The sequence below is a fragment of the Grampus griseus genome (genome assembly GCF_964374135.1).
Source record: "Grampus griseus genome assembly, chromosome: 7".
In the NCBI taxonomy this organism is placed as follows: domain Eukaryota; kingdom Metazoa; phylum Chordata; class Mammalia; order Artiodactyla; family Delphinidae; genus Grampus; species Grampus griseus.
Window position 1 is genome coordinate 62,168,969 of NC_139001.1, and position 27,878 is coordinate 62,196,846.

Consider the following 27,878-nt stretch of genomic DNA (forward strand, 5'->3'; position numbering starts at 1 on the left):
CCAGCAATCCCACTACTGGGCATATACCCAGAGAAAACCATAATTCAAAAAGACACATGCACCCCAATGTTCATTGCAGCACTATTTACAATTGCCAGGTCATGGAAGCAACCTAAATGCCCATTGACAGATGAATGGATAAAGAAGTTGTGGTACATATATACAATGGAATATTACTCAGCCATAAAAAGGAACGCAATTGAGTCATTTGTTGAGACATGGATGGATCTAGAGACTGTCATACAGAGTGAAGTAAGTCAGAAAGAGAAAAACAAATATCGTATATTAACGCATGTATGTGGAACCTAGAAAAATGGTACAGATGAACTGGTTTGCAGGGCAGAAGTTGAGACACAGATGTAGAGAAAGCATACGGACACCAAGGGGGGAAAACCGCGGTGGGGTGGGGATGGTGGTGTGCTGAATTGGGCGATTGGGACTGACATGTATACACTGATGTGTATAAAATTTATGACTAATAAGAACCTGCAGTATAAAAAACAAACAAACAAACAAAAGACAACTAAACTTTCTTTGGGTTATTTGTATGGAAATATGTTAATATAAATGTTTCAGACATTACATGAAATTTCTAAAGATCTTATATGTTCTGGTATAATGTTATAAGTCATAATTCTAGTTATTACTTTAAAATGTATATCTCAGAAATTTTAAAAAATAAAGAAAAAAGGAAAAAAAAATAAAGGAAAGAAAAAGAAATAAAGAAAAAAAATAAACGGCGGATGAATGAGAACTTCCCAGACAAGCTGTAATAGTTTTTGCGTGGTCATCAAACAAACATGCAGTCTTGCATTATCCTGATAGAAGATTATGCGTTTTCTGTAATTCTGGATGTTTTTCGTCTAGTGCTGCTCCCAGTTGGTCTAACTGGGAGCAGTACTTGTTGGAATTAATCGTTTGGTTTTCCGGAAGGAGCTCAAAATAGAGGACTCCCTTCCAATCCCACCATATATACAACTTCACCTTCTTTGGATGAAGACCGACCTTTGGTGTGGTTGGTGGTGGATCATTTTCCTTGCCCCATGATCTCTTCTGTTCCACATTATTGTACAGTACCTACTTTTCATCACCCGTCACAATTTGTTTTAAAAACGTAACATTTTCGTTACGTTTAAGTAGAGACTCGCATGCGGAAATACAGTCAAGAAGGTTTTTTCGCTTATGTGGAACCCAAGCATCAAAGCGATTAACATAACCAAGCTAGTGCAAAGGATTTTCAACTCTTGATTTGGATATTTTGAGTATGTCGGCTATCTCTGTGGTGTAACGTTGATAGTTCTCAATTAATGTCTCGATTTGATCGCTATCAACTTCAACTAGTCTACCCGACCGTGTAGCATCATCCAGTGAGAAATCTCCAGCATGAAACTTGGCAAACCACTTTTGACACATTCAGTCACAGCACCTTCTCCAAACACTGCACACATCTTTTTTTGTGTTTTAGTTGCGTTTTTACCTCTCTTGAATTAATAAAGCATAATATGCCGAAAATGTTGCTTTTTTTCTTCCATCTTCAATATTAAAATGGCTACACAAAAACTCACCAATTTTGATAAGTTTTTTTAAAAATGCATGCTGATATGACAGCTGTCACAATGCAATCTAACAAAATTCAAAAACAAAACTTTGAATGAAGTTAAAGACAACTAAGAGATACTAGCGCCATCTTATAGAAAAAAAACCGAACCCTTTGGCCAACCCTATATTTCTATATATCAGCAACGAACACACGGACAACAAAATTTTAGATGCAATACCACTTACACTTGTGCAAAATAAAAATTAAATACTTAGGTGTACGTCTAACAAAATATGTAGAATACATATGCAGAAAACTACAGAACACTGATGAAATAAATCAAAGGCTTAAATAAATGAAAAGAGACTGTGTTCATGGACTGGAAGATTCAATGTTGTTAACATAGCAATTCTTCACAAACTGAAATGCAGATTTAACCTAATTCCTATTAAAATACCAAGAACATTTTCTGTAATATAGACAATACTACTCTAAAATCTATATGGAGGGACTTCCCTGGTGGTGCAGAGGTTGGGATTCCACGGTCCCAGTGCAGGGGGTCTGGGTTCAATCCCTGGTTGGGGAACTAGATCCCACATGCATGCCGCAACCGAGAGTTCACATGCCAGAGCTAAGGAGACGGCGTGCACAACTAAGGAGCCCTGGAGCCACAACTAAGGAGCCAGCAAGCTGGAACTAAGGAGCCCGTGAGCCGCAACTGAGACCTGGAATAACCAATTAATTAATTAACTATTAAAAAATAAAATAAAATCTATATGGAAAGGCAAAGGAATTAGAATAGCTAAAATACTTTATAAAAAGAAAAATAAGGACTTCTCTGGAAGTCCAGTGGTTGATACTTCGCCTTTCAATGCAGGGGGTGTGGGTTCGATCCCTGGTTAGCGAGCTAGGATCCCACATGCCTCACAGCCAATAAAACAAAACACAAAACAGAAGCAATATTGTAACAAATTCAATAAAGACTTTCAAAAAATGGCCCACATCAAAAAAATCATTAAAAATTTTTTTAAAAAAGAAGAAGAAAGTGGGAAGAATCAGCCTACCCAATTTCAAGGTGTATTATATAGCTTCAGTAATCAAGACCGTGTGGTATTGGAGGATGTACGAATACACGGAACAATGGAACAGACTAGAAAATCCGGAAATTGACCCAAACAAATACACTGAAATGAATTTTCACAAAGGTGCAAAAACAATAATGGAGAAAGTATAGCCCTTTAAACAAATGGTGCTGAAGCAAATGGACATTCATAGGGAAGGGAACAAAATCCTCTACCTAAACATGACACTTTGTACAAAAAGATACCTCGAAATGGATTAAATAAAAAATGGAAAATTATAAAACCTTTACCAAGAAATAAAAACATAGCTGTAAATCTTTTTTAGTTCTGAGATTAGACAAAGAGTTCTTAGGCTTGACATCAAAAGCAGTATATGTGAAGGACTTCCCTGGTGGCACAGTGGTTAAGAATCGACCTGAAAATGCAGGGGACATGGGTTTGATCCCTGGTCCGGAAAGATCCCACATGCTGTGGAGCAATTAAGCCCACAACTACTGAGCCTGCGCTCTAGAGCCTGTGAACCACAACTACTGAAGCCCACGTGCCTAAAGCCCGTGCTCCGCAACAAGAGAAGCCACTGCAATGAGAAGCCCGCACACCGCAATGAAGAGTAGCCCTCGCACTGCAATGAAGAGTAGCCCTTGCTCACCACAACTAGAGAAAGCCCGCACGCAGCAATGAAGACCCAAGGCAGCCAAAAATTAATTAGTTAATTAATTTTCTAAAAAATCACTATATATGAAAAGAAAACTTGATAAATTGGACCTCACCAAAATTTAAAACTTTTGTTTTCCAAAAGATTCTAAGAAGTTAAAAGACAAGCTGCAAACTGAGAGAAATACTTGGAAACCACATATCTGACAAAGGTCTAGTATCTAGAATATATAAAGAAATCCCAAAACATAACATTAAAAAACAAAACAAAACAAAAACACACCAAACAATTCAACTAGAAAATGAGCAAAAGAAATGAACAGATATTTCACCAAAATGGATATACAGATGGCAAAGTACATGAAAAAAATGTTCAACATTATTAGCCATTAAGGAAGTGGAAATTAAAACCACAATGAGATATCACCACATGTCTATCGTAATAGCTAAAATTAAAAATAGTAGTAACACCAAATGCTGGCTAGGATGCAGAGAAACTGGATCATTCATATATTACTGGTGGGAATGTAAAATGTTATAGCCACTCTGGAAAACAGTTTGACAGTTTCTTGAAAAACTAAACATGCAATTACCACAGGGCAGTTGCACTGAGCAATTGCACTCCTAGGCATTTATCCCAGAGAAATGAAAACTTAGGTTCACACAAAAATTTTACAGAAGTTTCCATAGCAACTTTATTTGTAATAGACAAAAAGCTGAGGCAACCCAGATATTCTTCAATATCTATCTTCTACCAGTTAAACAAACTGGTACATCCATACCATAGCAGTAAAAAGGAACAAACTATTGATACACACAACTTGGATCTCCAGAAAATTATGTTGAGTAAAAAAAAAAGCCAGTCCCAGAAGTTTATATACTGTATACTTCCATTTATATCAAATTCTTGAAATGACAAGATCCTAAAAATGGAGAAAAGAAGTAGAAAGAAAGTAGTTGCTAGGAGTTAAACAGGGAGTGGGGGAGCTGGAGTGAAGTGGGTGTGGCTACAAAAGTGCAACATGAATGATCTTCAAGGTGATGGAAATGTTGTCTTGACTGTATTTGTCAATATACTGGTTGTGATACTGTACTACAGTTCTGCAAAATGTTATTGTTAGGGGAAACGGGGTAAAAGATACACAGCATCTCTGTGCTGTTTTTTACGATTATGTGTGAATCTGCAATTACCTCAAAAAAAAAAAAAAAGCCTTTGCCTCAGATGGGTCAACTGTTCTTCCATATACTCGGCTAGTCTGCATCATCCATCTAGCTCAAACTGCTCACTCTAGCTCCTTCCTCTCAACAGATACCACCACCACCAAACATTTACTGGGCATTTGTTATGTGACAAAGAACTTTATGTACTAACTTTATGCGCTAAGAACTTTACATGTACTAACTCGTTTAATCCTCATAACAAATAACTTTGAATTCTGTTTTTCATAGGACGTAGCAGCCTCAGACACCACTCTACTTCATCCTCATCCACCACTCCTTTTTTTCCCCTTCCTTTGATAATGAAAAGAAGGGTCCATTCCCCAAATTAAAGGCAATCCTTTCACTTAAGCACTGGATCATTCCTTTTCAGGATCCTAACTCCATCCAATATCCTCTTTCTTGCGTTTTGAACCCCTGCCTTTCAACTCCCTCTATTCTGTCTGAATTTAGGTATGTTCACAAATCCTTCTATCAGTTAAAAGATAAATAAATAAATAACTTCCCCCAACCTTACTAAGCATCAGCCATTCTCACTCCTCTTAGCCACTTTTCTTAAGAATTGTTCCCATTTACTCTTTCTAATTCCTTAACTTCCATTTAGTTAACTTCCATTTAGTTCTCCAACCGCGACAACTCAGCTTCTGCTCCTACTCTATGAAAGCTTCTAACTTCTTTCCAGCATTTGACACCACTTCCCATTCCTTAATCTAAACTCTCTCTTGCTTGGGCTTCTCGGACATCACCACGCTGTAAGAGCTGAGGTAAGTGACACAGTTGACCTAAAAAGAGGGAAACAAAGTAGGGCATGCGACTGGCAAAGAAAGCAAAGGTGAGTGGAGATTGCTACTCTTTGAGAGGGAGCTTGGGAGACAGGAGGCAGAAAGGACCACAGTGGGCATTAAAACAAATCGACCGTGACTTTCACCCTCACCTTCACCCTCTTTCTCCCCACTTCCTTCAAGGACCTGACGGTACTCAAGGAAACACTAGGCGGTAGTGGCCACGCGACAGGTGGCAGGGGCCGGCCCCTGCGGGGCGAGAAAGGCGGGCTTTCCTGCGGGTGCCGACCGCACCGCTGTGGAGGCGAAGGAAGCGCTCGGCTGCCATCGGAACCCGTGCGCGGGGCCGCGGCTGCAGCTCGGCGTGGGGCCGCTAGATGGCGGACGCGTGTGCGCGTGCGTGACGGCGCTTCCGGTCCCCGGCGAGGCGAGAGCAGCCTGTGGAAGGGCGGAGACGCGGCATGAGGAGCCCTCGGCGACTCCAGTCCAGTATCAGCGCGGGGCACCCTGGAGGCGGACCGAAGGCTGGTCGGGGACTCTGGCCACCGCTGGCGCGGGAAGGAGAGCGAGAACCGCCTGAGCCGGGTGTACCTTTCGCGCCCTGCGTTCCCAGCCTGGCCCTCAGCCCGCGGCCCTGAAAAAGGGGCGGGGCATCGGAGTTGGCGGGGAGATCCAGGTGAAGTAGGTTTCTCTGCAGATCCACCGCCGTTAAACCCTGCGAACGCACCCTTTTTAAAACATGAAGAAATTAAGGCTTAAGGAACTAGAGAGTCGCCTGCAACAAGTGGATGGATTCGAAAAGCCCAAGCTCCTTCTAGAACAGTATCCAACCAGGCCGCACATTGCAGGTAGGGCGGCAGCTGACCATGCCCTTGTCTCGCAGGTTAGTCCTGTCTACCCATTCCATTGTGAAAATAGAACAGTTATTTGGATACAGAGAAAGTCTAGAGGAATTCTGCTCTAAGATTTCATGTTGCGTTAGAGAGGACTTCCTTGACATGGCACCTGAAAACATCCCAAGCACGAGACACTCTATCGTTTTACTGTTTGTTTTTCTGCATACCCCTCAACACTGTCAGACAATTTTTAATGTGTTTGTTAATCTTATTACACTATTAACTCCTTGAGGACAAAAATGTGCTGGTCTTTTTCACACAATTCCCAGAGCCTAGAAGAGTTCCTGGTACCACTCAGGAGCTCAGTAAATACTTGCTAAATAAGGATCCATTTCCCGGTGTAACGAATTGCCAGTACGAGGATTCCTACGCGTTATACTCTGCCCTGGAAATGAATTACTAGAGTTGGTAGTGGAAGGACTGAGTTTTAACAGATCCATAATAGGTGCTATGTTAAAGATGAGGATGCATTTCAATTTTAACAAATGATCAGAGAATCAGCAGTGTTGCTTGATGTGAGAGATTGATACTGCAAGTAAAAGAACACAGGAAAAACCATTTATATTTAATAAACATATTACCAAAGTCATTGAGGGAGTCTTAGGAAAATTAATTTTGTTGGGAACATCTGCAAGGAGGAGTCCCCCTAACTTCAACATAGTTCTGTTTCTAAGCTGCCAAAGAAAGTCAAGGAAAAAGTATACCTGCACTTACATATTGTCATAATTCCAACCAAAATTCCAACCAAAAATTGCACAAAATTGTGTCTGAGGTAAGACCAGTTATCTCAATTTAGATAATGATTTCTTTAATGTCTTCTGGCTGCAGGGTTTCTTAGTGGAATCCTTTTTTTTTTTTTCCCCCAAATAACAATCAGTTGTTTCAAAGCCAGTGTGTAATATACACATGGTTGTGCTAATTCTTTGAGATACTAGCTTCAAAGTCACTAACACCTGCAGCAATAATCAGAACAGCACAGTCAGCCTGACACATCCCTGTAATTGTGTTTTTGATAAAACGTCTGGATCCTGGGGCATCAGTGATGGCCAGCAGCCCTTGGTGGGTTCAGATATCCACAGGGAGGTTATCAGTGTAGTTACTCATGCTTAACCTTCAGTATAGCCCCAACCTTCGTGTATTTGAAAGATCCCTTTCTCATCTCAGCAGCTTCTGTTCTGCTCCTCAATAGTTCTCTTATCAGGTCTCATTAGTTGATACATGTGTCTGTAGATCATGAATATATATGTGTGAATATATGCGTCTAAAGGCTATATTGTGGATGTAGGTCTTTTCCTTTCCCATTCTAGCTTGAACTTACAGTACCTGTGTTATGGTGACAAACTTGCTGCAAAAAAAGTTCTGTTTTAATGTTAATGCTTGTTCAGTATTAGTGGTTCCCATACTTACAGATTTCAAAGATCAGTAAAATTTCACAACAATTTTGGAAACTGACATAGGGTTCCCAGGTCTATATTTTGACAAGGAAAGATTTTCTTTTTTTTTTTTTGCGGTACACGGGCCTCTCACTGCTGTGGCCTCTCCCGTTGCGGAGCGCTCCAGACGTGCAGGTCCTTCGGACATGGCTCACGGGCCCAGCCGCTCCGCGGCATGTGGGATCTTCCCGGACCGGGGCATGAACCCGTGTCCCCGGCATCGGCAGGCAGACTCTCAACCACTGCGCCACCAGGGAAGTCCAAGGAAAGAAATTTTTTAAACCTATTTACTCTTACCATCCTTTCATAAAAGTGAAATTTCAACATCAAAGAAAAACTGATATATGTATATGTGTATGGCAATGTTTTGAACAGGTTGAGAAAAAATAAAACATTTTGACCTTATTTTTCTCATTTTACCTCAAAGTTTTGTCATTCTTGGCATTGTCAGCAGAGACTAGTTTGGTGAAACCACTGGTATGTGTTATTATCCTTACTACGTACCAAGTTATTATACCTTACTATTTTTTTAATAATCTGGAACACGATTTAGGGGAGGTCTAAATAATGAAAGATAAGAAATTGTTTTACAAAGAGTCATTTGCACAAATTGGATTTTGTTCATCAACTTGCCTACTTATTCCTTAATATTTTTTTTTTGATCATTCAGCATGTATGCTCTATACAATTCATAACACATATGATGACATTGAAAATAAAGTGGTTGCAGATCTAGGATGTGGCTGTGGAGTGCTTAGCATCGGAACTGCAATGCTGGGAGCAGGGTATGTGATCCAGTACATACTATTTGGGTATGGGATGGTTTTAATAAGAAGAGTAAATAAAATCAACTGACTTATATTTATGGGACTCTATAGTGTGAGATGAGAGGAGCAAGAATCTAATACTGAGTACATTTAGAATGGGCAGAACATCAAAACAAACTAAAAAAAAAAACAAACAACAAAAAACAGTAACAGCAGAAGTCATATGCCCCTTTTTTATATGAACCCAAGTTTCCAACCCCTGACAGTTTGGGAAATCATGCTGTTAAAAGACAACACTCACTGTCACTTGGTCAGTTGGGTTAAAAAGGTACATGGTTTTGGTTTTGTTGTTGTTTTGACTGGGGAGCTTTAAGTAGTAGTCACTTTGTGTTTTATATTTATAGGTTGTGTGTTGGATTTGACATAGATGAAGATGCATTGGAAATATTTAATAGGAATGTAGAAGAGTTTGAGTTAACAAATGTTGACATGGTTCAGTGTGACGTGTGCTCATTATCTAACAGAATGTCCAAGTCATTTGATACAGTAATTATGAATCCTCCCTTTGGGACCAAAAATAATAAAGGTTAGTAATAAGAATCATGTGTACTGGTGTCTTTGTAGAAAAGCAAGTTTTAAAAACCATTTTCTCATTGATTGTTTGGGTTAAGTGATTTTATCACTGTTCATTAAATAAACCAATCTCTTACCTGTATAGTTACTACAGTTTGAATTTCAGTTTGTTTAATGCATGGCTAGGGAATTGAATTTTTCAATCTTTGTTTTCATAAGTTTGTGCTAAATGAACAAATTTATCCACTTATTACTTATTCTTCATCTGCTTTCTAGAATGATTTACCTAACCCTTATGAATGAGTATGAATCCTATAAAGGCTTTTATATTTTTAGAACCTCTTTTTAATGTCTCAACATTTGAAGGTTTCAACATGTGTCCATCAGTAACAGTGATTCACTGTGGCTATTTATTTTATGTATTTTGGGGGCAAGGAGGGTAAGAAGTCAGTAAGAAGAGGAAAAGACACGCATAGTTTAAAAAATTCTCCCTCCACCTGCCCCCACCATTCTGATTACTACTTTACTTGTTCGCTTCTGCCCTCTTTGAAAGTTGTTAATTTGGAATATAATATTAAAGTTTTTACTTTAGCCTTATTTAAATGGGACAGTATAATTCTGGTTTTATTCCATCAACCTTAAAAGATATTTAGATATCTTGGTTATTTGTACTCTGTCTTGTTACAGAATTTGAAATGGCTATTTTGGAGTTTGGAAAAAAATGTTTCTAAATACCTAGTATTCCTTTAATCTTCTATTTTGATAACAGGTATATAATGTAAATAGGGGCTTTTTCTACTCTTAACAGGGACAGATATGGCCTTTCTGAAGACTGCTTTGGAAATGGCAAGAACAGCAGTATATTCTTTACACAAATCCTCAACTAGAGAAGTAAGTTCAAATCATCATAATATTCTGTGTCATTTATTTTTAAATTCATAACAGTATTTTAAGGATTTACTGTGAATACTAAATACCAGGGTATCTAATTCTCCTGAACTTTTAAAACATCTGGCACTTAGAAAATAAATTTTCCCTTTAACTAGCTAGCATTTGTGATTAGCTTTATTTTGTCAAAGGTTTGTTCAGGCAGGAGCTGTTAACAGGAGAGTGATTATATAATTCAGGAATAGAGGAGTAGGTGTAACGGTGGTCCCAGTATGTCCTTGTTTGCCTGCGTAAGCCCTGGTTGGTGCATCCCAGTGTCCTGGTGTGGCCTGGTGTGCATAAGGGAGGCAAGGGTGGCCTGGTTTTTCAGAACACTGAGCCTGGGAGGCTAAACTGATCTGAGTTCAGAACCCACTTCTTCCATTGTTCTTCACTGTCAGCACATAACACATAAGGCTGTGTAGGATGTATTCCAGAAAATTGGGGGTGGGGTGGTACCTTTTTTTAGTGTCAGTTTAACATAGTGATCAAGAACACAGACTATAGAGCCAGCCTACCTAGATTCAAATCTGAACTCTGCTACTTCCCAGCTGTCTTCTCTTGGTCAAGGTACTTGAGTTCATTTTCGTCACCTACCCTGTACTCACCTATACTCACCTATACTCTTACATCATGAGGAACTAAGAGCACCTTATACTTTGCAGGGTTGGTGTGAGAATTAAATGAGTTAATATTTATAAAGCACTTAAATAGTGTCTGGCAATTGTCATGTTAGCTGTTATTTTAAATCAGACACGTATTAAGAGATTTTAAAGTAGTTTTGTAGGAAAAATCTTTTATTTGTATAAATGCAGTGTACTTGAATTCAGTTGGAAACAAATTATGAATATATGGTAATCTAATAACCTTTAAAAATATATAAAATTACATAGCTAAAAATATATACAGGCATACCTTGTTTTATTGCCATTTGCTTTATTGCATTGTGTAGATAATGCATTTTTTACAAATTGAAGGTTTGTGGCAACCCTGCATCAAGCAAGTCTGTCAGCACCATCTTTCCAATAGCATTTGCTCACTTTGTGTCTCTGTGTCATGTTTTGGTAATTCTTGCAGTATTCCCAACTTTTTTATTATATTTGTTATGGTGATCCGTAATCTTTGATATTATTATAATTGTTTTGGCATTATTTAGCAATAAAGTATTGCACACTTAATAGACTATAGTATAGTGTAAACAGAACCTTTATATGCACTGGGAAACAAAAAATTCAGGTGACTCACTCTTGTGATACTCACTTTATTGCGGTGGTCTGGAACCAAACCTGTAATATCTCCGAGGTATGCCTGTATACTGTTAAACAATTAGTAGTGGTACCTGCAGGTAAGGAGCAGAACACAACATGACTTTACTGGTAAATAAATCCCCATTCAGTAAGTGAAAACAAACACCAGGAATTATTGGTATCTAAAAAGCCTGTGTTGAGGAAGTCCCCAAGATCATCTTCAGGTTTGATGATTCACAAGGAAGTCTCATAGGACTGAGCATATCATCATACTCTTGACTGGGATTTATTATAGCTAAAGGATACAGAGCAAAATTAGCAAAGGGAAAGGTGCATTGGTCACAGTCCAGGAGAAACCAGGTGCAAGCTTCTAGAGTTCTCTCCCAGTGAAGTCATACAGGATGCACTTAATTCTTCCAGAAAAGAAGTTTTGTGACAAGGCATGTGAAATGTTGTCACCCAGGGAAGGTCATTGGAATCTTGGTGCCAAGGGTGTTTATTGGGTACTCATCACATAGGCACCCCCTGCCTGGCACATACCCAAATTCCAGACTCCCAGTAACAAAACAGGTACTCACCATAAACATTTTAAGCACAGTGAGCCACTATTATTAAGGGATGGGGAGTGGAAACTCTCCCAAAATCTAAGTTCCCATACTCTAGCCAAAGGCCAAACTTAACATGTAGACCTTTCTAAGGATAAGCAGTCAGGCCTGCTATGAACTCTTCTGCAGTTTGGCATAACATAAATTTTATATTACTGATATACAGTTCATGCAAACCAAGTAAAATATGCCAATAAAAAGTGCAGTTAAGCAGCAAAGTCTAATTAATTGAATGAATTCCTGTAGTCAAGGAACTCCCATCTTCACTGTTTGGTATTGCCATGTTCCACCACCAGGAGGCAGCAGTATCAGCACTGCCTTGGATCCGCTTAATAGAATTTTAAGCAAATATTTACTTAAGTCCATTTTTATTTTGGCAGTGTAGAAGTATTTCCATTAGCACAGCAACTAAATAATTTGAGAAATTAATCTGGTGTGTATTGTGCATACTGTGAAGGAGGTATGATAATGAATGAACTTCTAATACTAAGACAGTCCTTAGTTTATGCTGTAGATATATCTGCTCTAAGCTTTGTGATAATTTTGCTTGTTTTAAGTATTCTATATAACTAGTAACATTGTTATTGAAGCTAACCTCAGACCCCTTAACTGTAGACCGTTGTCTTTTAAAAGTGCTTGGCCCTCTATTCATAATAGAGGTGCATTTGATAGAATTTTTTGATAGAAATACTTAGGTAAAATATAAGCGTATCTTGGCAGATATGTTAATAATCTGGATGACTCTTACGGCTGTTGCCATATCTTCTTTCATTAGGCATTGTGAGAATTTAGTTCTTGGCTTATAGTTAAAGCAAAGTAGGTAGGCCAGGCACTGTTCTTTCAGTGTTTATCCCAAGCTTACCCCATTTATTCTTTGACATCTCTGCCAGAACCAACCACATTCCATTGTATAATCTAACATCTAAAACCTCTTTCACTAATCTTAGGGCTCAGATAGCAAAGAAATGTCATCATACTTTATTTCTCAAAAATTTACCAAGATCCTAGTATTCCATTAAATTACAATATTATTTGTATTAAAGTCTATATCCTTATACAGAAATTTTAGATCTCAAAGTAGGGGGAAAAATATGCCCAGAACTGGGATTATTTATTAAATTCAAGAACAGACTACAAGCACAAACATATTGTCAGTATTGTTTATGATGGAAATATTTGAACCTCAAACATAGGGATAATTGAGTATTTTATCCATCAGTTTGAGTACTGTGAACACTACCAACATGAACAAAATGCTTATACCAAATATTGCTATCTCTACTACAGTAGTTCTAGAAAATTATGCATAAAATTTACTTAGGGGATTATGGGCAACTTTTTTTCCCATTTTTATTAATGTTGGAGTGTTGTGTATATATTTTAATTCATAAAGCAATTTTTATAACAAATTAGTAATCAAAAATTTTATGAACTGGTTCAAAATTCTTAGACCTATAAATAGCTAACATTTAGTACTTGCTCTGTATGCCACCACAGTTCCAAGCACTTTTCACATTCTGCAACAATCTGATGAGATATCATTATCATCCTCATTTAACGGATGAGGGAACCTCTGAGGCACACAAAAAATGCGTAATTTGCTCAGGGTTACATAGCTAATAGAGCTTCAGTTCAAATGCAGGCTGTCTGGTTCCAGAAACCATGTCCTTAACCTCTGTACCATACTGCCACTGAATTGCTCATGGACATAGATCTCTGCTGAATGGTTTCTAGGATACCTGTATATATTGATGAAATAACGCTGCAGAAACCATGAGTACATTATTTACTTTGATGCACTTCTGAAATTATAGCTTTATTACTTGAATTTAATTATGTAATTTGGCTCAGATCATTAAATGGCTTGGTTTTGTATTTTCAAAATATTCATCCAGTTGAAAAAATTTTAATGAAAATTCTAATTTAAATTAAATTAAATTAAATTCTAATGAAATTTTAAAAGCTTGAATATCAAGTATTAGTAAAAAGCAATTTTTAAAAAACTTTAAAGATCAGCTCACATTAACATGTTATTTTATGTTCAGCATATTCAAAAGAAAGCTGCAGAATGGAAAATCAAGATAGATATTATTGCAGGTAAGACAATTATGTTTCTCATAAACAAATCTCAACTCTAATTATCTAAGAAGGCCAACAGGCATTAGCCTAACCAGAATTTTTACATGTGCTGAGAAAAGATATTGTAGAACATGTATTTTAGTGTGGCAAAATGTGTGTGGTTGGTAGTGGGTTGGAAACGGAGTAAAGGCAGGGTATCAATGTTTGCCCAAGACTGTCCCAATTTATGCATTTTACTGAAAATTTTTAATGGCACCCAAGTATTTGTTCTTTCCAGGCTCAGACAGAACCTTATAATCATCACAGTGACTTAAGAGCTTGGGCTTAGAGTTTGTCAGGCCTTAGTTTGAAATTCATTCCTGGAAAATACCACCAGATTATGCCTGGATTACCCTTCCATTTCAACTTTCTAATTGTCCCTGGAGTCAAATAACATGAAGCTTTTAATTTTTTTAGTGGGGGATAGAATATCATCAGCCACATGATGTAAATCATGTTTGATACATTTTTATTAGTAAACTGGATAATATTCACAAACATCAAAATGGGAAAAGCATGTAACTAGAAGCTAACTATAATCCAAGTAATTCTGAAAAGCCTGAAATAAGAGTACAATAAGGGGGAAATTATTTTACACAATAATAAACTGACTGGATTAGTACTAATAGTGTTAACCACATAACTAGATCTATTGCCTTCATAATAATTAGTAATGTAATGTGTAAAAGTCTGTCTTCCTAGTATATTCAGTATTGTCACTCCTTACCTAGTTTAAGGTATTATAATATGCAACATGCAGACCTTAGAACAGTTCCAGTAGTAGCACACCAGGCCAGAGCCTTGCTACTCCAAGTGTGGTCCTCAAATGTGGACCATCAGCATCGACATCCCTTGGGAGCTTGTCAGACTTGAAGAATTTCAGGATGCACCCAGACCTACTGAATTATAATCTGCATTTGAACAGGATTTGATTTGATTTGAAGGTGATTTGATTGATTGCACATTAAAAGTTGAAAGCTGTGATTTAGAGAGTTAGAATTTGTTGCAAAATATGAAGCATAGGTAGGTAGACTTACTGCCATCCCTCTAAAGTTATCAGTGCTAAGTTTTGAGAACCTACATTATCCTTTAGAAGAAAAGAATATGAAAAGTGGTTTTTCATTTGAGAGCTCAGTAGAAAATAATTAGCTACTTACTACCATTACTAAAATCCAAACCGGAAATTTTTAAAATAAGCATGGTTGTTGTGCAATTGGTAGCTATAGATTATTTAGGAAATTAAAAATAGCAAGATATGATCATATTTTCATGGGATACACTTTGACCACTTGTTAACCTTCTATACTCTTCCCCATAATCTCAAATTTTGATATAAAAAAATGATCAAAACAAATGCCAGGCTGTTTGCCATGGCTTATTGTGGGGATATATCAAATCAATCAGTCCTGGATAAATTAAGTGACAGCTCTGAAATGTTTGGCTTATCAGCATTTAGTACTTCCTTAATTTTTTTCTTTTCTTTTTTTTTAAGTCAAGGGCCGTAAATGTTTGGAAGTATAATTTTTACCCTTAGGTGGCTTTTGTTTTGTAGAGCTACGATATGACCTGCCGGCATCATACAAGTTTCATAAAAGAAAATCAGTAAGTCTCTTGATTCTAGTTTATCTACATTCAGTACTGAAAAACTTCACAGTAAGTAATTACTTCTAATGTTATCAAGTTGTTTGAGTGAATACAGAAAGCCAGCCTAGAAGATAAATACTTAACTCTGGGATGGGCCTATAACCACAACAGCCAATATGCTGGTTTAAGATAAATTCTCAAATACTTTGGGCACAAAAATAAAAAATAAACTAATTTTATTTTTATGCAGTATACATTTTATTACTTTGTACTAATACATTCTCATATTACAAAGGCAATTTAGTGGAAGGATGTTTCTTTTGATATTTGAATAATCTGAAAGAACACAAACAGAATTATACATAAAAAAATACTCATTTTGATAACAATAACAACCACAAAAAAAGACAAGTTAAACAACAAAAAAATTTTCCTTTCTTACAGGTGGACATTGAAGTGGACCTAATTCGGTTTTCTTTTTAAAAGCCTCCAGAGACAAAAGCAGCTTAAAATCTAATTAAAATGAATAAAAAATGTTTACTAAATTACTGGTCTCCGGCACCATTTTCTGTTTTCTGTTGTTTTGATGCAGGTTCTTCTTCTTTGTCTGTTTCTTCTCTTGCTCTTTTCTCTGGCCCTATACAATGACAATTAATTTTCATTAAGTTCACTGTAAGCATTGCTCTATTTTAATACTAAGCATAACTATAAAAAATAATTGTTTAAACAGATTAGCAACAACTCTCCTACACCAATGAGAAAACGCTTTTCCTTTAGTACGGACCTGGCTCTCTAAACTTAGCTTCCCAACATCTTTGTTTTCCACATGTAAAATAGCATAACCAAGGTCAATCACAATCTGAGAACATCACTTACACAGAAGTTGTAAAACCACATTGCTGTTCTCTCCCACAAATAATTTCTCATCAAAGTACCAAAGGACTTTAAAAAACTTACTAGATGCATCATTTTCATCATGTTCATCATCACTGTCAAATTTAGTTTTCTTGCCCTGAAACTGTACTTTTCCTTTAGCAGACCCAATCTGGGCAGCTTTATTTCCCTTTCCTTTTCCTTTAAATCTGCGACCTGTAGAGACAAAAATTGAGAAATCCGTAATGTTTTAAACCTCTCGTCAATGTCTTTTACCACCAATTAAAATTTTTACCCAAGCAAATGAGTTAAATAGTCAAAGAAAATCAGAATTAATGACCTTTTGACTTCCACTTGTTTAGGGATTCTTGTTGATCTTCTATTATTTTTTTCAATGCTTCTTTTTCCACATCTCCTTCTAGTACTTCCCAGGTGACCTCTTTGTTCCTTAATTGTAGGTTACCATTATTTGCATCTTTTGCTTTATCCAGTGCTTCCTTAGCTTTTTCTTTAAACAGAATTATTCCCTACACGAAAGACAGAAAACAAAGGCCAGGGAATTTTACTGAACATCAGGAAGTTATTAAAAAACTTGAAGTCACTAATTCCAACAGTTATTTATAGCACAATTCAGAAAATATCAGACATCACATCCAGTTACAGCAATAATAAAACAAAGTAAATGACCAAGTAGAAACTATTTTCATAAACATACTAACAAAAAATTGCTTTCTTCTACTAATGTCATCTTCTAAAAGATAAGTTTCTATGAATTTTTAAACTGAGTGGTTAAAAGCATATGAATATTTCCAAACCTCTTTGGCTCCTCTGACAAAGTCTATCCATTTTATTTCACCATGATTTGAGAAAAGGATATGCAAATCTTCTCTACACGTCTGATCATCTAAGTCCCCCGAGAATTTCAGCAAGCAGCCAATCTTTTCTTCTAGAGATTTCTATAAAAATATATAAGGTGGTAAGTTTCTTAAAAGCAACCACAAACCAGAAATGGCATATACCTCCCTCTCCCTCTCTCTATACATACATACATACATATATATATATATATATATACACACACACACACACACACATACAAGGAATAAGCTAGAAACTAAAATGCTGTTTTGAAGTAGTATAAGTTTAAATAGTTTAAGTAGTTGGTGCATTTTCCTTTATCATCCTTTGTTCTACAATGGCTTCTGATTTTAACTTCTCCAGCAAATAATAGTTATTATATAAATCTTACTGCGCTGAATAAGTAACAATTTTAGGCAATATTTGGCTAATGCTTCAGTGCTATGACAACTGTAGACTTGCTTACATATGTTCTTTAAAAAGTCCCCAGGTTTTTTATTCTCCTAAATTTGAATTACAGATTTCTTAGTAATATATACGTACCATTTCAGCATTTTCTGCTAACTTTTGTTTTTCTTCTTGCTCTCTACAAGTAAAAATATCATTAGAACGTTTCCATTTACTTCATGTATGAGAAAATTAAACCCTGATAAAGTTAACCTTAAGCATGATGACTAAACTACTTAATAACCAAAGCCAGTCCTTAGGCTTTCTGACTGTCTGATGCTAGAGTGCAACGCAATGTGGCCCCAAGATTATCAAGGCAGCTTAAGACCTCAATGTTTTATTAGCAAAAGAAAGGCCTACTGTACTCATTTCAGAGCTCATCATCAGCCTCACTTCCCAGAACCAATAATTTTACCTGTCAAAGCTTTAAGGAACTAAAATGTTATGATTAGCTCAACATACTTACTGTTTAGCTCGTAATTTAGCTTCGATTTTATTTTGCTTTCTTTCTTCATTTTTTTTTGCAAAGTAATCTTCCCTGAAGGACACAAAATATAAAGGCTAATAAGTTCATGAGAACAAAGAGGACTGCAAATTACATTGAATGATTTAAGACATCGCACAAGAATGAATGTTACATTCTCAACAAAATTACCTATAAGTTCAAAATACATTAAGGAAGTCACTCTTATTTTTTAAAATAACAGCTTTACTAAGAAAGAATTCACATGCCATAAAATTCATTCTTCTAAAGCATATAATTCAATGACTTTTAGTATATTAAGAATTGTACATCATCACTACTAATGAATTTCAGAACATTTTCATCACCACAAAAAAGAAACCCTATATTCGCTAAGAATCTCATGCTGATTTTCATTTTTCATGTATAGAAAAGAGAAAGTATACCAAAAGTTATGCAACTACTTTGCTTCATAGTTTTTTAGTGTTAATTTCACAAAAGCAAAAATTCTGAAATCCCTGAGACCCAAGAATAAGAGCAATTATGAAAATCACAAGTTAAAAAAATCTTTCTGAGAGTTTAACACTGACAGCATGATTTATCACTGTGCATCTCTAAGTCCATCAGATTTAGTATACAGCATTTAGAAGACTGTGCAATGCAAAAGTAGGGGATTATGGCCCTACAACCATATCATGAAAATGTCCTGGTTTGTCCTAATTTTTAGACACACAGGTGCGCGCACACACACACACCAAGAATGTGATTCAAATCTCTATTAAATAATCCTTTGTACTGTATAAAAATACAGGCATATATAGATTACGAGAATAGATAAAAAAATTGTACAGTGATTTATTCTCTAACCACACCAAAAGCTCAGATTTTATCATCAAGCCTAACTATAAGTTTCACATGCAAAATAAGTACTAAAACTTAACCTCCCTTATTACGTGCTTGAAAAGGTCCTAACACTTCCTTACAGTCTCAAAGGACTAGTAGTTCCAGTGAGCAAACTTCAAGCATTTCTCAAAGGATGCCTAAGGATACTAAAAATACTGGTCTTACTGTAGGGAATGTTATGCTATACTCCTTACCCCAGTGTGTCAATTCCAGACAACTAAGTGGCCAAAAAAAAAAAATCAGCAAGTTGACTTACTTGAAAAGTATTAGCAGGTCTGTGTCTTTGTACTTCTGGCCAGTGGTCTCAACAAACTTCTTAGCAGATTCAATGGTATCAAATACAGCAAATATTGATCCCTATTAGTAGTGGAAGAAAAGTTGGGGTTTTTTTAGTTACATCCCAAGTATTTTTCTACTAGAAAATGTCTGTTACATCATACAACCATACCTTAAATGCTTTGTGCAATGTTCTTCTCATCTGAATATTTAGTACCTGACCTTTATCTTCCAACCATTCTTTTATGTCATCAAGGGTTGCATCAATTGGGAAGCCTTTCTGTGAAGAGTAGGAAGAAATGTACAAATGACAACTCAAGTAAACGATTGTCAGAAATTCTGATTTATTTTGTCTTGAAATGAAGCGAGGATATATATATCTCTCTTTCTCTGTCTCTTAAATGTTTAATAGCTCTGGTTAAGAGCCATTGTTGACCAGTGCAATAGAAATGACTCGTTTATCTGGGATTCACTTCAAAATAATCCAGATAGGCCAAAGATAAAACAAGATTAATCACGTTAGTAACTGTTGAAGTTGGATAATGGTACATTATATATTCAATCTACTTCTGTATGTCTGAATTTTTGCAGAATAAAAAAATCTACTTAAAAATTAATGTGCTAAAGAAAACAGCTAACAAGTTTAGCTGTTGATAAGTAAGAACTGTTGATGTGCACTGGGTACTTACAATATGTATGTCAAAGATTTTGTCCAATGTTATATGGGTTTTTTCATTTAATTCTCACAACAGTTCTATAAGGTAAAAAATATTATCCCCATTTATGAAGATAAAGCTTACAGAGGCTAAGAATATTGCCCAAGGATATACAGTAAGTGGTGAAGCTATGATTCCTGAGACCTTATTCTTATCCACCTTATGTGCTTTCTAAATAAATTTAAGATATAATTAAATGCATTAAAGGCCCACTTACAATATAAACAGATCTGTTTTTTACATCATTTTTATACTCATCAGTCACTTCAGGGAGGGGTTTGCTTGGAGATCTTCTAATTTTAGTTTTATCTTCACTTATTTCCATAAGTTCCGCCTTTGATTTGCTCAATGCTTCTACTATTACATTAAAGTCTGTTGTTAGACGGTTTAACCTGCAAAAATATATATATAAAAGCATTGTAAAACTTAGTAGTAGCACTTGCTGTTAGCAGAAAATCTTATAATTTAAAAAAGGTCTTTACCTATTAAATTTTATCATTATCTCCAAAGGTACCCAGCCTTCATCCAGTTTGATCTGTTCCTTTAAAAATTTGTCGCGTGGCAAATTGAAGTCACCAAAATAATACTGCAAGATAATTACAGTATATTGCAGAGCACTGTATAATATTGAGTATAAAAAATTACCACTACATCACCAAGTCCTAGTCTTAAAAATACCTGTAAAAACTTAACTGGTGGGACTTCCCTGGTGGTCAGTGGGTAAGACTCCATGCTCCCCATGCAGGGGGCCCAGGTTCAATCCCTGGTCAGGGAACTAGATCCCACAGGTATGCCACAACTAAGAAGTCCCCATGCCACAACTAAGACCCGGCACAGCCAAAATAAATAAATATTAAAAAAAAAACAAAACCTGGCAATAAACATTTTCTCTTAAATACACTGTAATATTTATAATACATATTAACAGAAAGATAAAACTAAAAATAATTATTGAAACAATATATTTAGCAGATGTGACAACAGATTAGAAAGCCTTAAAACAAAAACATATTTAAGGATTTGGTATATGAAAAGCCTCTTATTTCAAGTCAGTGTGGAAAGAACAGATTGTTAAATTTAAGAAACTAGAATAATCTGATTAATCACTCTAATTTTTTAAAAAATAGAAAAATTTAAAAGTTAAAAAATTAGGTAAGCTGGGATGAAGTGAGAGTGGCATGGACATATATACACTACCAAACGTAAAATAGCTAGCTAGTGGGAAGCAGCTGCATAGCACAGGGAGATCAGCTCGGTGCTTTGTGACCACCTAGAGGGGTGGGATAGGGAGGGTAGGAGGGAGACGCAAGAGGGAGGGGATATGGGGATATATGTATAGCTGATTCACTTTGTTATACAGCAGAAACTAACACACCATTGTAAAGCAATTATACTCCAATAAAGAGGTTAAAAAAAAATTGGGTGAGTATTTACCTAATTTAAGCACAGAGGCACTCTTCCTTAGTATAAAAACAAAGAAAAAAGTATACATGAAAAGACTCAGGTGTGACTACTTGGAATGCCAAAAGTAGCATAAAAAGTAAAAGACAAACACAAAAGCTTATTAATACTTCTTATAAATCAACAAAGAAGAAAAAAAACCTCTGAAAACCCTAATAGAAAAATGAGTAAAGGACACTTTTGTTTTGGCCACACCACACTGCATGCAGGATCTTAGTTCCCCAACCAGGGATGGAACCCGTGCCCTCTACATTGGAAGCATGGAGTCTTAACCACTTGTTTGCCAGGGAAGTCCCAGTAAAGGACATTTTTTTTTAATTACTAAAAATAAAAATATACTATAAACATTAAAAAGTTCAAGCTCACTATTAACCAAATAAATGCAATTTAAAGCAATGAAAAGCATTTAGCCAAAACTCTAAAGACAAGAATACCCAGTATTGGCCTGAACACAGAAATGGTCATGCAGGTAGAGATGTTAACTGGCAGTAAGTATCAAAAATCAAAAGTTCTGGGGGCTTCCTTCCAGTGGTTGAGAGTCCGCCTGCCGATGCAGGGGACACGGGTTCGTGCCCCGGTCTGGGAGGATCCCACATGCCGCGGAGCGGCTGGGCCCGTGAGCCATGGCCGCTGAGCTGCGCATCCAGAGCCTGTGCTCCACAACGGGAGAGGCCACAACAGTGAGAGGCCCGCATACCACAAAAAAAAAAACCATCAAAAGTTCTAAAAAAACATGTATAACCCTTGAGGCAGTACATCTCCCTCTAGGAATTTTATCTTAGAGAAATCAATAAACATGTTTAGTAACATTTATATATAAAGATATTCATCGTAGAATTACTACAGCTAAAAAATTGGATATGTCCTACATATCAAATAGGGGATGGTGTAAATTACTGATGATACAAAACTACTCCCCCATAATGCATCCTATGTTTGGTGGGGGGAAAAGGGAAAAAATTATGTTACTGTGAGCACTGACCAATTTGTGAAAAGGTATTTATCAGGCTTTTAACCTTGATTACCTCAAGAGGGTGAGATTTGAGAGGTGGCAGGTTGTGGGACATTATTAACTTTTTCTATATACAGTTTTCTTCACAATTATAAAGAAATTAATAAAAAAAAGCTGTAACACAGGAAATTTAAAATAACAGAGAAGTGCAACTTTGAAAAAGTTCTGAGAGTTGCAAAAAAACACCAAACAATATGATCTTAAGTTCCTCATTAAGAATATAAAACATAAATTAAGAGATAATTTCCCATGTAGCCATTACTGATACTGTAAAGCACCAACTTAAATACAATACCTAAATTCAAAAAAAATGTTAAGAGAAAACAGATACTCTTAAAAGTTACAATAGCTGAGACTTCCCTGGTAGTCCAGTGGTTAAGACTTCGTCTTTCAATGTAGGGGCTGCAGGTTCCAGCTAAGATCCCACATGCCTCACGGACAAAAAACCAAAACATAAAACAGAATATTGTAACAAATTCAATAAAGACTTTAAAAATGGTCACATCAAAAAAAAAAAAAAAGAAAAAACACCACCAAAAAAAGAAAAACCCAAAAAACAAACAAACAAAAAAACACATTTAAAAAGTTACAATGGCTGAGAACACCTAATTGGGCAGGAAAAACTACTAGGACCTGCAAGAATAAAGTGCTATTTAACAGGGAAGGCATTTTACAAAGGATTTTAAAAATTATTTTACTATGTGCTAGGCACTATTCCAAATGTTTTACATTTTGTGAACTAATGTAATCCTCACAACCACCTTAGGAGGAGGGTACACTATTATCCTCGCTTTACAGACTAGGAGAAAGAAGTTAACTAACACTATAGTGTTACCTTTTGAAATGTCTTTGTTCTTGAGTTTCAGAAACAGGCTCCACCAATATAAAACTGTATACTACTGTATGTTTATCTAACTCCAAGAATCAAAGACAAACCAAAAGTTCAATAGGTCAATATACTGAAATTAAATGGTCTATCTGTATTTTTTTTGAGGCCCTAAATTTCCTCTCAAAGAGCCTGGTTTTGCAGTGTAATACCACAGGAATCATACCTCTATTTGATGACAGATTTTGGCCTCCAGAGCAGCCATTTTTTCATTATCACCATTTTCTGCCATTCTGGCTATCTGTAAAATTTCCCAAATTGGCATAAAAAAGTTATTTACTTTTTACGTAAAACTCAAGACCATTAAAAGAATGTTCTAAAATTATCAATATCCCACTGTTTTCCTAAAAATCAGTAATTTTTAATTTCATGGGTTCAATTTCTCTACTCAATTCTCAAATTTCAACAAAAGAAAACTTTGAAAGTAGTGATGAAAATCTATGGATAATCCACACCCCTTCCAGTAAATCACTGTTCCATCTTCTATAACAAAGTGAGTGGTTATCTTCATTTAGCTGATCTAGAAAGCTTTGAGGGAAAAATCTCCATTCAACCACTTACCAATCATTACCAGGTTTAAGTAGATCATCATCTGTCAGTATATTACTGTGGATCTCAGTCTTGTTTGGTGTGGGCCGAATTTCGTTTAAAATTAGTCATAGCTGACTTACCAAAAACTTGTTATCAACAAGATTATGTATCAAAACTTTAAGGTAAAAAAAATTCAAACACTACATACAGTCAGGGTTAGATTAAATAAAGGCTAATGATAAGGAACATAGGAAAATGATCATTTGAGAACCTGAGGACACTAATACAACATTAAACTGGGCATATGCCTACTAATTTACTAATACAATGGTTAACCTTACAGCCAGTTTCCTGTTTCACATCCCTGACAATAGCATTGTAGGAAAAAATAAAGCTGTGAAGTTGGTTTGCTAGGGATAACAGTCCCCTGACTTCAAATCACTTGCTTCTAGTGCTCCATTAAAACCATCCAAACACCGTGTACAACAGTATATTTAAAAGAATTCATCAAGGATATCTGCCATTAATTAACTCTAGCGATGAACTATGACTGGTACACTTCTTGGAGGCATGGCTTTACAATTTGTAATTGCTATGCAATACAACCTGGATGCACACTGGAAGCCCTCCTATGGTGCAACATCTCACTACAAAATTTGGCCAATCTTACGCTTTGGCTGCCGATCATAATTCCTAAGTTATTACTGTCATCTAGGGCCCCCTATAAAACAAAGGGTGAGATAAAAGACCTATTTAGTCTTTGTAAGACTTCTTTGGCCTACCCAATTTTGGAACTTCATGAGATACTTTCTCAGAATGTACATACAACTAGAAGTGAAATATTACCCTCACTTTCCAATTTCGCTCAGAAGCCTTGATGTGAGTGAATGAGGACCATTAAAACCCAAGAGAGCGACGCCAGGGGAACACCTGCGGCCCCGATTCCCCGGCCTCCAATCTGTCCCACACGATCCAAGGAACACTTCGGCGTTTAACCCACGTCGACCTCTCCAGAAACGTACACAGTCTGACAGAAACATCCGCTTTCGGCGACACTGGAAAGCGGTGGAGGTACGAAACCTTAAAGACGCAGTGGGGATGCGGGCAGCCTGGGTCCAAAGAACCCGCCACAGCCCGTCCCAAAGCAACCCCTCGGTCGCCTGTGCCCCAACCACGTGCGGGGGAACCCTAGCTCCTGTGAGGAACGCAGAGGCCGGCTCCCCACCTCGCGGCTGCCCGCGCCCCTCACTCCCCAGCCCAGCGCGCCGCCTCCGGCTGCGGCCCACGAGGCGCTCGCCCCGAACGCGAGGAAGGCGAGGAGCGCACGCAACCAGCGTGAAGCAGCAAGGAAAGGGAACGCGCCGTCGCGCACCACGCAAAGCAGACCCTTTTGTACCTTCTTTTTAGCCACCTGGAGTTGCTCACCTTTAAGTTCCCGGTCCCACAGAGACGCGCCACAGGGTCACTAACAGCGACAGCGACGTCTCCTATCCCTAGCGCCGCCAGCTTGCCCAACGCGCCTAAAGAAGATGGGGGTTGTCCCGGCAGCCCTTGCGGCCAGGGTGGGCGGGGCTTCGGGCGGGCCCGAGCCGGCTCCGCGCTCTGAGCATGCGCTGCTGCCGCGGGCTCCCAAGGCCGGAGAAGTCCCGCCCTCAGTTCGAGGAGTTTGGGTTAAAATGGCCAGCGGGACCTCGGAGGATATTAGGTTAAATATTTAAGTATTTCTGGACAGAACTTGTATTTCCAGCCCTTCCTTAGGCTGTCCATTCACATGAAGTGGTTGACTTTTTTCAAATTATACTTTTTAAAAAATTGTTTTAATTATCCGTAATAGTTCCCCCTCAAAAAAATGACAAGTAAAATTTTAAAAAAGTGAAAAATTCATGGAATCTTAGAGTTGAGAAAACAATACAGTAGATCGTTTAAGAGCTGGAACTCTGAGGACTTCCCTGGCGGTCCAGTGATTAAGACTCTGCGCTCCCACTGCAGGGGGCACGCGGTTGGATCCCTGGTCCAGGTAAGATCCCGCACGATCCGCAGCCCCGCCAAAAAAAAAAAAAAAAAGAGCTGGAATTCTGAAACCAGACTGCCTGCATTCAAATAACGGCTCTCCAGTTTACAGGCTGTGCGATCTTGAGCAAGTTACTTAACTTCTCTATCCCTCACATATAAAATTGGGCCAATTCTAAATATCTTATACCTCGTACCGTTGTCGTAAGCATTAAATGTGATACAACATATGTACCTTGCTGGGAACTGTGCGTGGCATATAGGAAGAGGAGCAGCATATATTAATTTAAAACAAACAAAAAACGTCATTTAAAAAAACTGAAAGGCCATCTAGTGCAGAAGCCTGTTGGTCTGCTAGAGCCGCCTTCTTTTTTTTTTTAATCTTAGTTCCCCCACCAGGGATTGAATCCCAGGCCAACGGCCGTGAAAGCGCGAAGTCCTAACCACTGGACCGCCAGGGAATTCCCAAGAGCCCTTTTCTATTAGTATACTTTTTGCACAATAGTTTTAGTCACTTAAAGGAGTTTTTTCTTGTGGTGAGGCAATCTTTTATTTTCCCCTGAGTTTTCTCGAAAATTTAAAATGGTATTGGTGAAATAGCCTATTAAGTGATTTCAGAGTTTTTTGGCAGTCCCAAAACAGATCAAATGAATTTATTTGGAAAAAAATTCAGTTATAGGTTCAATCCAGACATAACGTTAAGCCAATGAGAAAAAATTAATAGAGTTATGCTGAGGTAGTTTAAATTCAAATGAATCATGTTCCCTTTTATCCACTCAACAAATATTTATCTAGTCTCTACTTTGTACCAGACAAAATAAAAACTTAATTCACTTTTTGATCAAGTCAGTGAGAATATAGGTATTTAACAGGGCAAATCATATGCATGTCAGCGTATGCCCACTCAGCTGTTCAGCATAGTATTTACTACATGCCTACTAATGTCCTGGTGTGGAGCTTGGCAGTGGGAATGAAAAGACCCAGACTCTGCCTAGAGACAGTGACACCTAAACAAATGACCCTGCTCCTTTTATGCCTGCACAATGTCTGGGTAGAACCGCAGATACAGTCTGTTACCAGAAACCACTTACTGCAAAACATTTAGTGTTCCTGTCAGGTCCCTGATCCTTTACTTTCTCTTTCTTTTCTTCTCCTTTTCTTTCTCTGTCTCTGTCTCTATCTGTGTCTCTGTCTCTGTCTCTCTTCTAGGAGCCAAGCTCCATGCAGCCACCACTGTTTAGGGAAAATGGATTCCTGGCTGCATACCAGGAAGGTTCTTTTTTCAGATGAAGCATCAAGAAGACTCTCTCTCATGCTGATGTCCATCTCTTTAACAACATAACTTTGTAGGATAATATACTAAAAGACCTTCTCTTTGAGTGTAGATTTAGTAGAACTATTTTAGAGAGCAACTTGGTAATGTCTGCTAAAGTTTATGGTATGCATAGCTGATGGCCCCAAAGTCTACTCCTAAAAGTATATTCTAGGGAAATTTTTACATCTGTGCATAAGAAGACATGTTCAAGAATATTCATAGCAGCATAGTAGATAAATGTAAAGAATTGGAAATCCATTAAATGTCCATCAAAAAAGAATGGGTAACTAAATTGCGGTGTAATTAAACAATGAAATAATAAACTATACAATGATGAAAACAAATAAACCAAAACTGCATGCATTAACACTGATGAAATTCACAAACATGATGCTGAGTAAAAAAAAAAAAAAAGTTTTAGAAGAAATATAAGTAGCACCCCTAACCATTGTGGCAGTGAAAAATCCCCTTACATTTCTAAATACTAAGAGATGGTTATTGCTTTTCTCCTGCCCTTCCTCCAATATTAAGAACAATTAGTCAGGATAATGGCATTATTCTAGATTAGTTAAACATTTAGTTTGAAATACTTGTTAGCCATTCAGGTAGAGATGTCAAGTGGACAGTTGGTAAATGAGTTTGGAACTTAAGGGAGAAGTCAGGGTTGGAGATACAAATTTTGGAGTTATTAGCATATAGAA

General features: G+C 37.2%; 2 protein-coding genes across 4 annotated transcripts; one reads left to right on the forward strand and one right to left on the reverse strand.

Annotated features, from left to right (window-relative positions):
- Positions 1-5,704: 5,704 nt before the first annotated feature.
- Positions 5,705-15,950, forward strand: METTL5 (methyltransferase 5, N6-adenosine). Of its 2 annotated transcripts, none has more exons than XM_082658154.1 (7): positions 5,705-6,124; positions 8,276-8,390; positions 8,777-8,958; positions 9,754-9,836; positions 13,770-13,821; positions 15,395-15,444; positions 15,871-15,950. In XM_082658154.1, the coding sequence occupies exons 1-7, from the start codon at positions 6,016-6,018 to the stop codon at positions 15,907-15,909; spliced, it is 630 nt and encodes a 209-aa protein (XP_082514280.1). In that variant the 5' UTR covers positions 5,705-6,015; the 3' UTR covers positions 15,910-15,950. The 2 variants fall into 2 exon arrangements, with proteins under 2 accessions (XP_082514280.1, XP_082514281.1); XM_082658155.1 differs by having other exon boundaries at positions 6,113-6,159.
- Positions 15,661-25,385, reverse strand: SSB (small RNA binding exonuclease protection factor La). Of its 2 annotated transcripts, XM_082658152.1 has the most exons (12): positions 25,278-25,385; positions 23,488-23,562; positions 20,445-20,548; positions 20,180-20,354; positions 19,419-19,526; positions 19,227-19,327; positions 18,071-18,142; positions 17,701-17,743; positions 17,115-17,255; positions 16,640-16,826; positions 16,384-16,515; positions 15,661-16,063 (listed from the first exon to the last, which is right to left on the reverse strand). In XM_082658152.1, the coding sequence occupies exons 2-12, from the start codon at positions 23,551-23,553 to the stop codon at positions 15,972-15,974; spliced, it is 1,221 nt and encodes a 406-aa protein (XP_082514278.1). In that variant the 5' UTR covers positions 23,554-23,562; positions 25,278-25,385; the 3' UTR covers positions 15,661-15,971. The 2 variants fall into 2 exon arrangements, with proteins under 2 accessions (XP_082514278.1, XP_082514279.1); XM_082658153.1 differs by lacking the exon at positions 20,445-20,548 and having other exon boundaries at positions 25,278-25,322.
- Positions 25,386-27,878: the final 2,493 nt, after the last annotated feature.

Excerpts from the sequence above, each read along its gene's own strand:
- METTL5 (XM_082658154.1), top strand. The coding sequence starts at position 6,016 with ATGAAGAAATTAAGGCTTAAGGAACTAGAGAGTCGCCTGCAACAAGTG. Across the intron at positions 13,822-15,394 it reads CAAGATAGATATTATTGCAG|AGCTACGATATGACCTGCCG; the intron begins GTAAGACAATTA and ends TTTGTTTTGTAG. Across the intron at positions 15,445-15,870 it reads AGTTTCATAAAAGAAAATCA|GTGGACATTGAAGTGGACCT; the intron begins GTAAGTCTCTTG and ends CCTTTCTTACAG.
- SSB (XM_082658152.1), bottom strand. The coding sequence starts at position 23,553 with ATGGCAGAAAATGGTGATAATGAAAAAATGGCTGCTCTGGAGGCCAAA. Across the intron at positions 16,827-17,114 it reads TTGTCAGAGGAGCCAAAGAG|GGAATAATTCTGTTTAAAGA; the intron begins GTTTGGAAATAT and ends TCTTTCGTGTAG. Across the intron at positions 16,516-16,639 it reads AAACAAGTGGAAGTCAAAAG|GTCGCAGATTTAAAGGAAAA; the intron begins GTCATTAATTCT and ends TTGTCTCTACAG.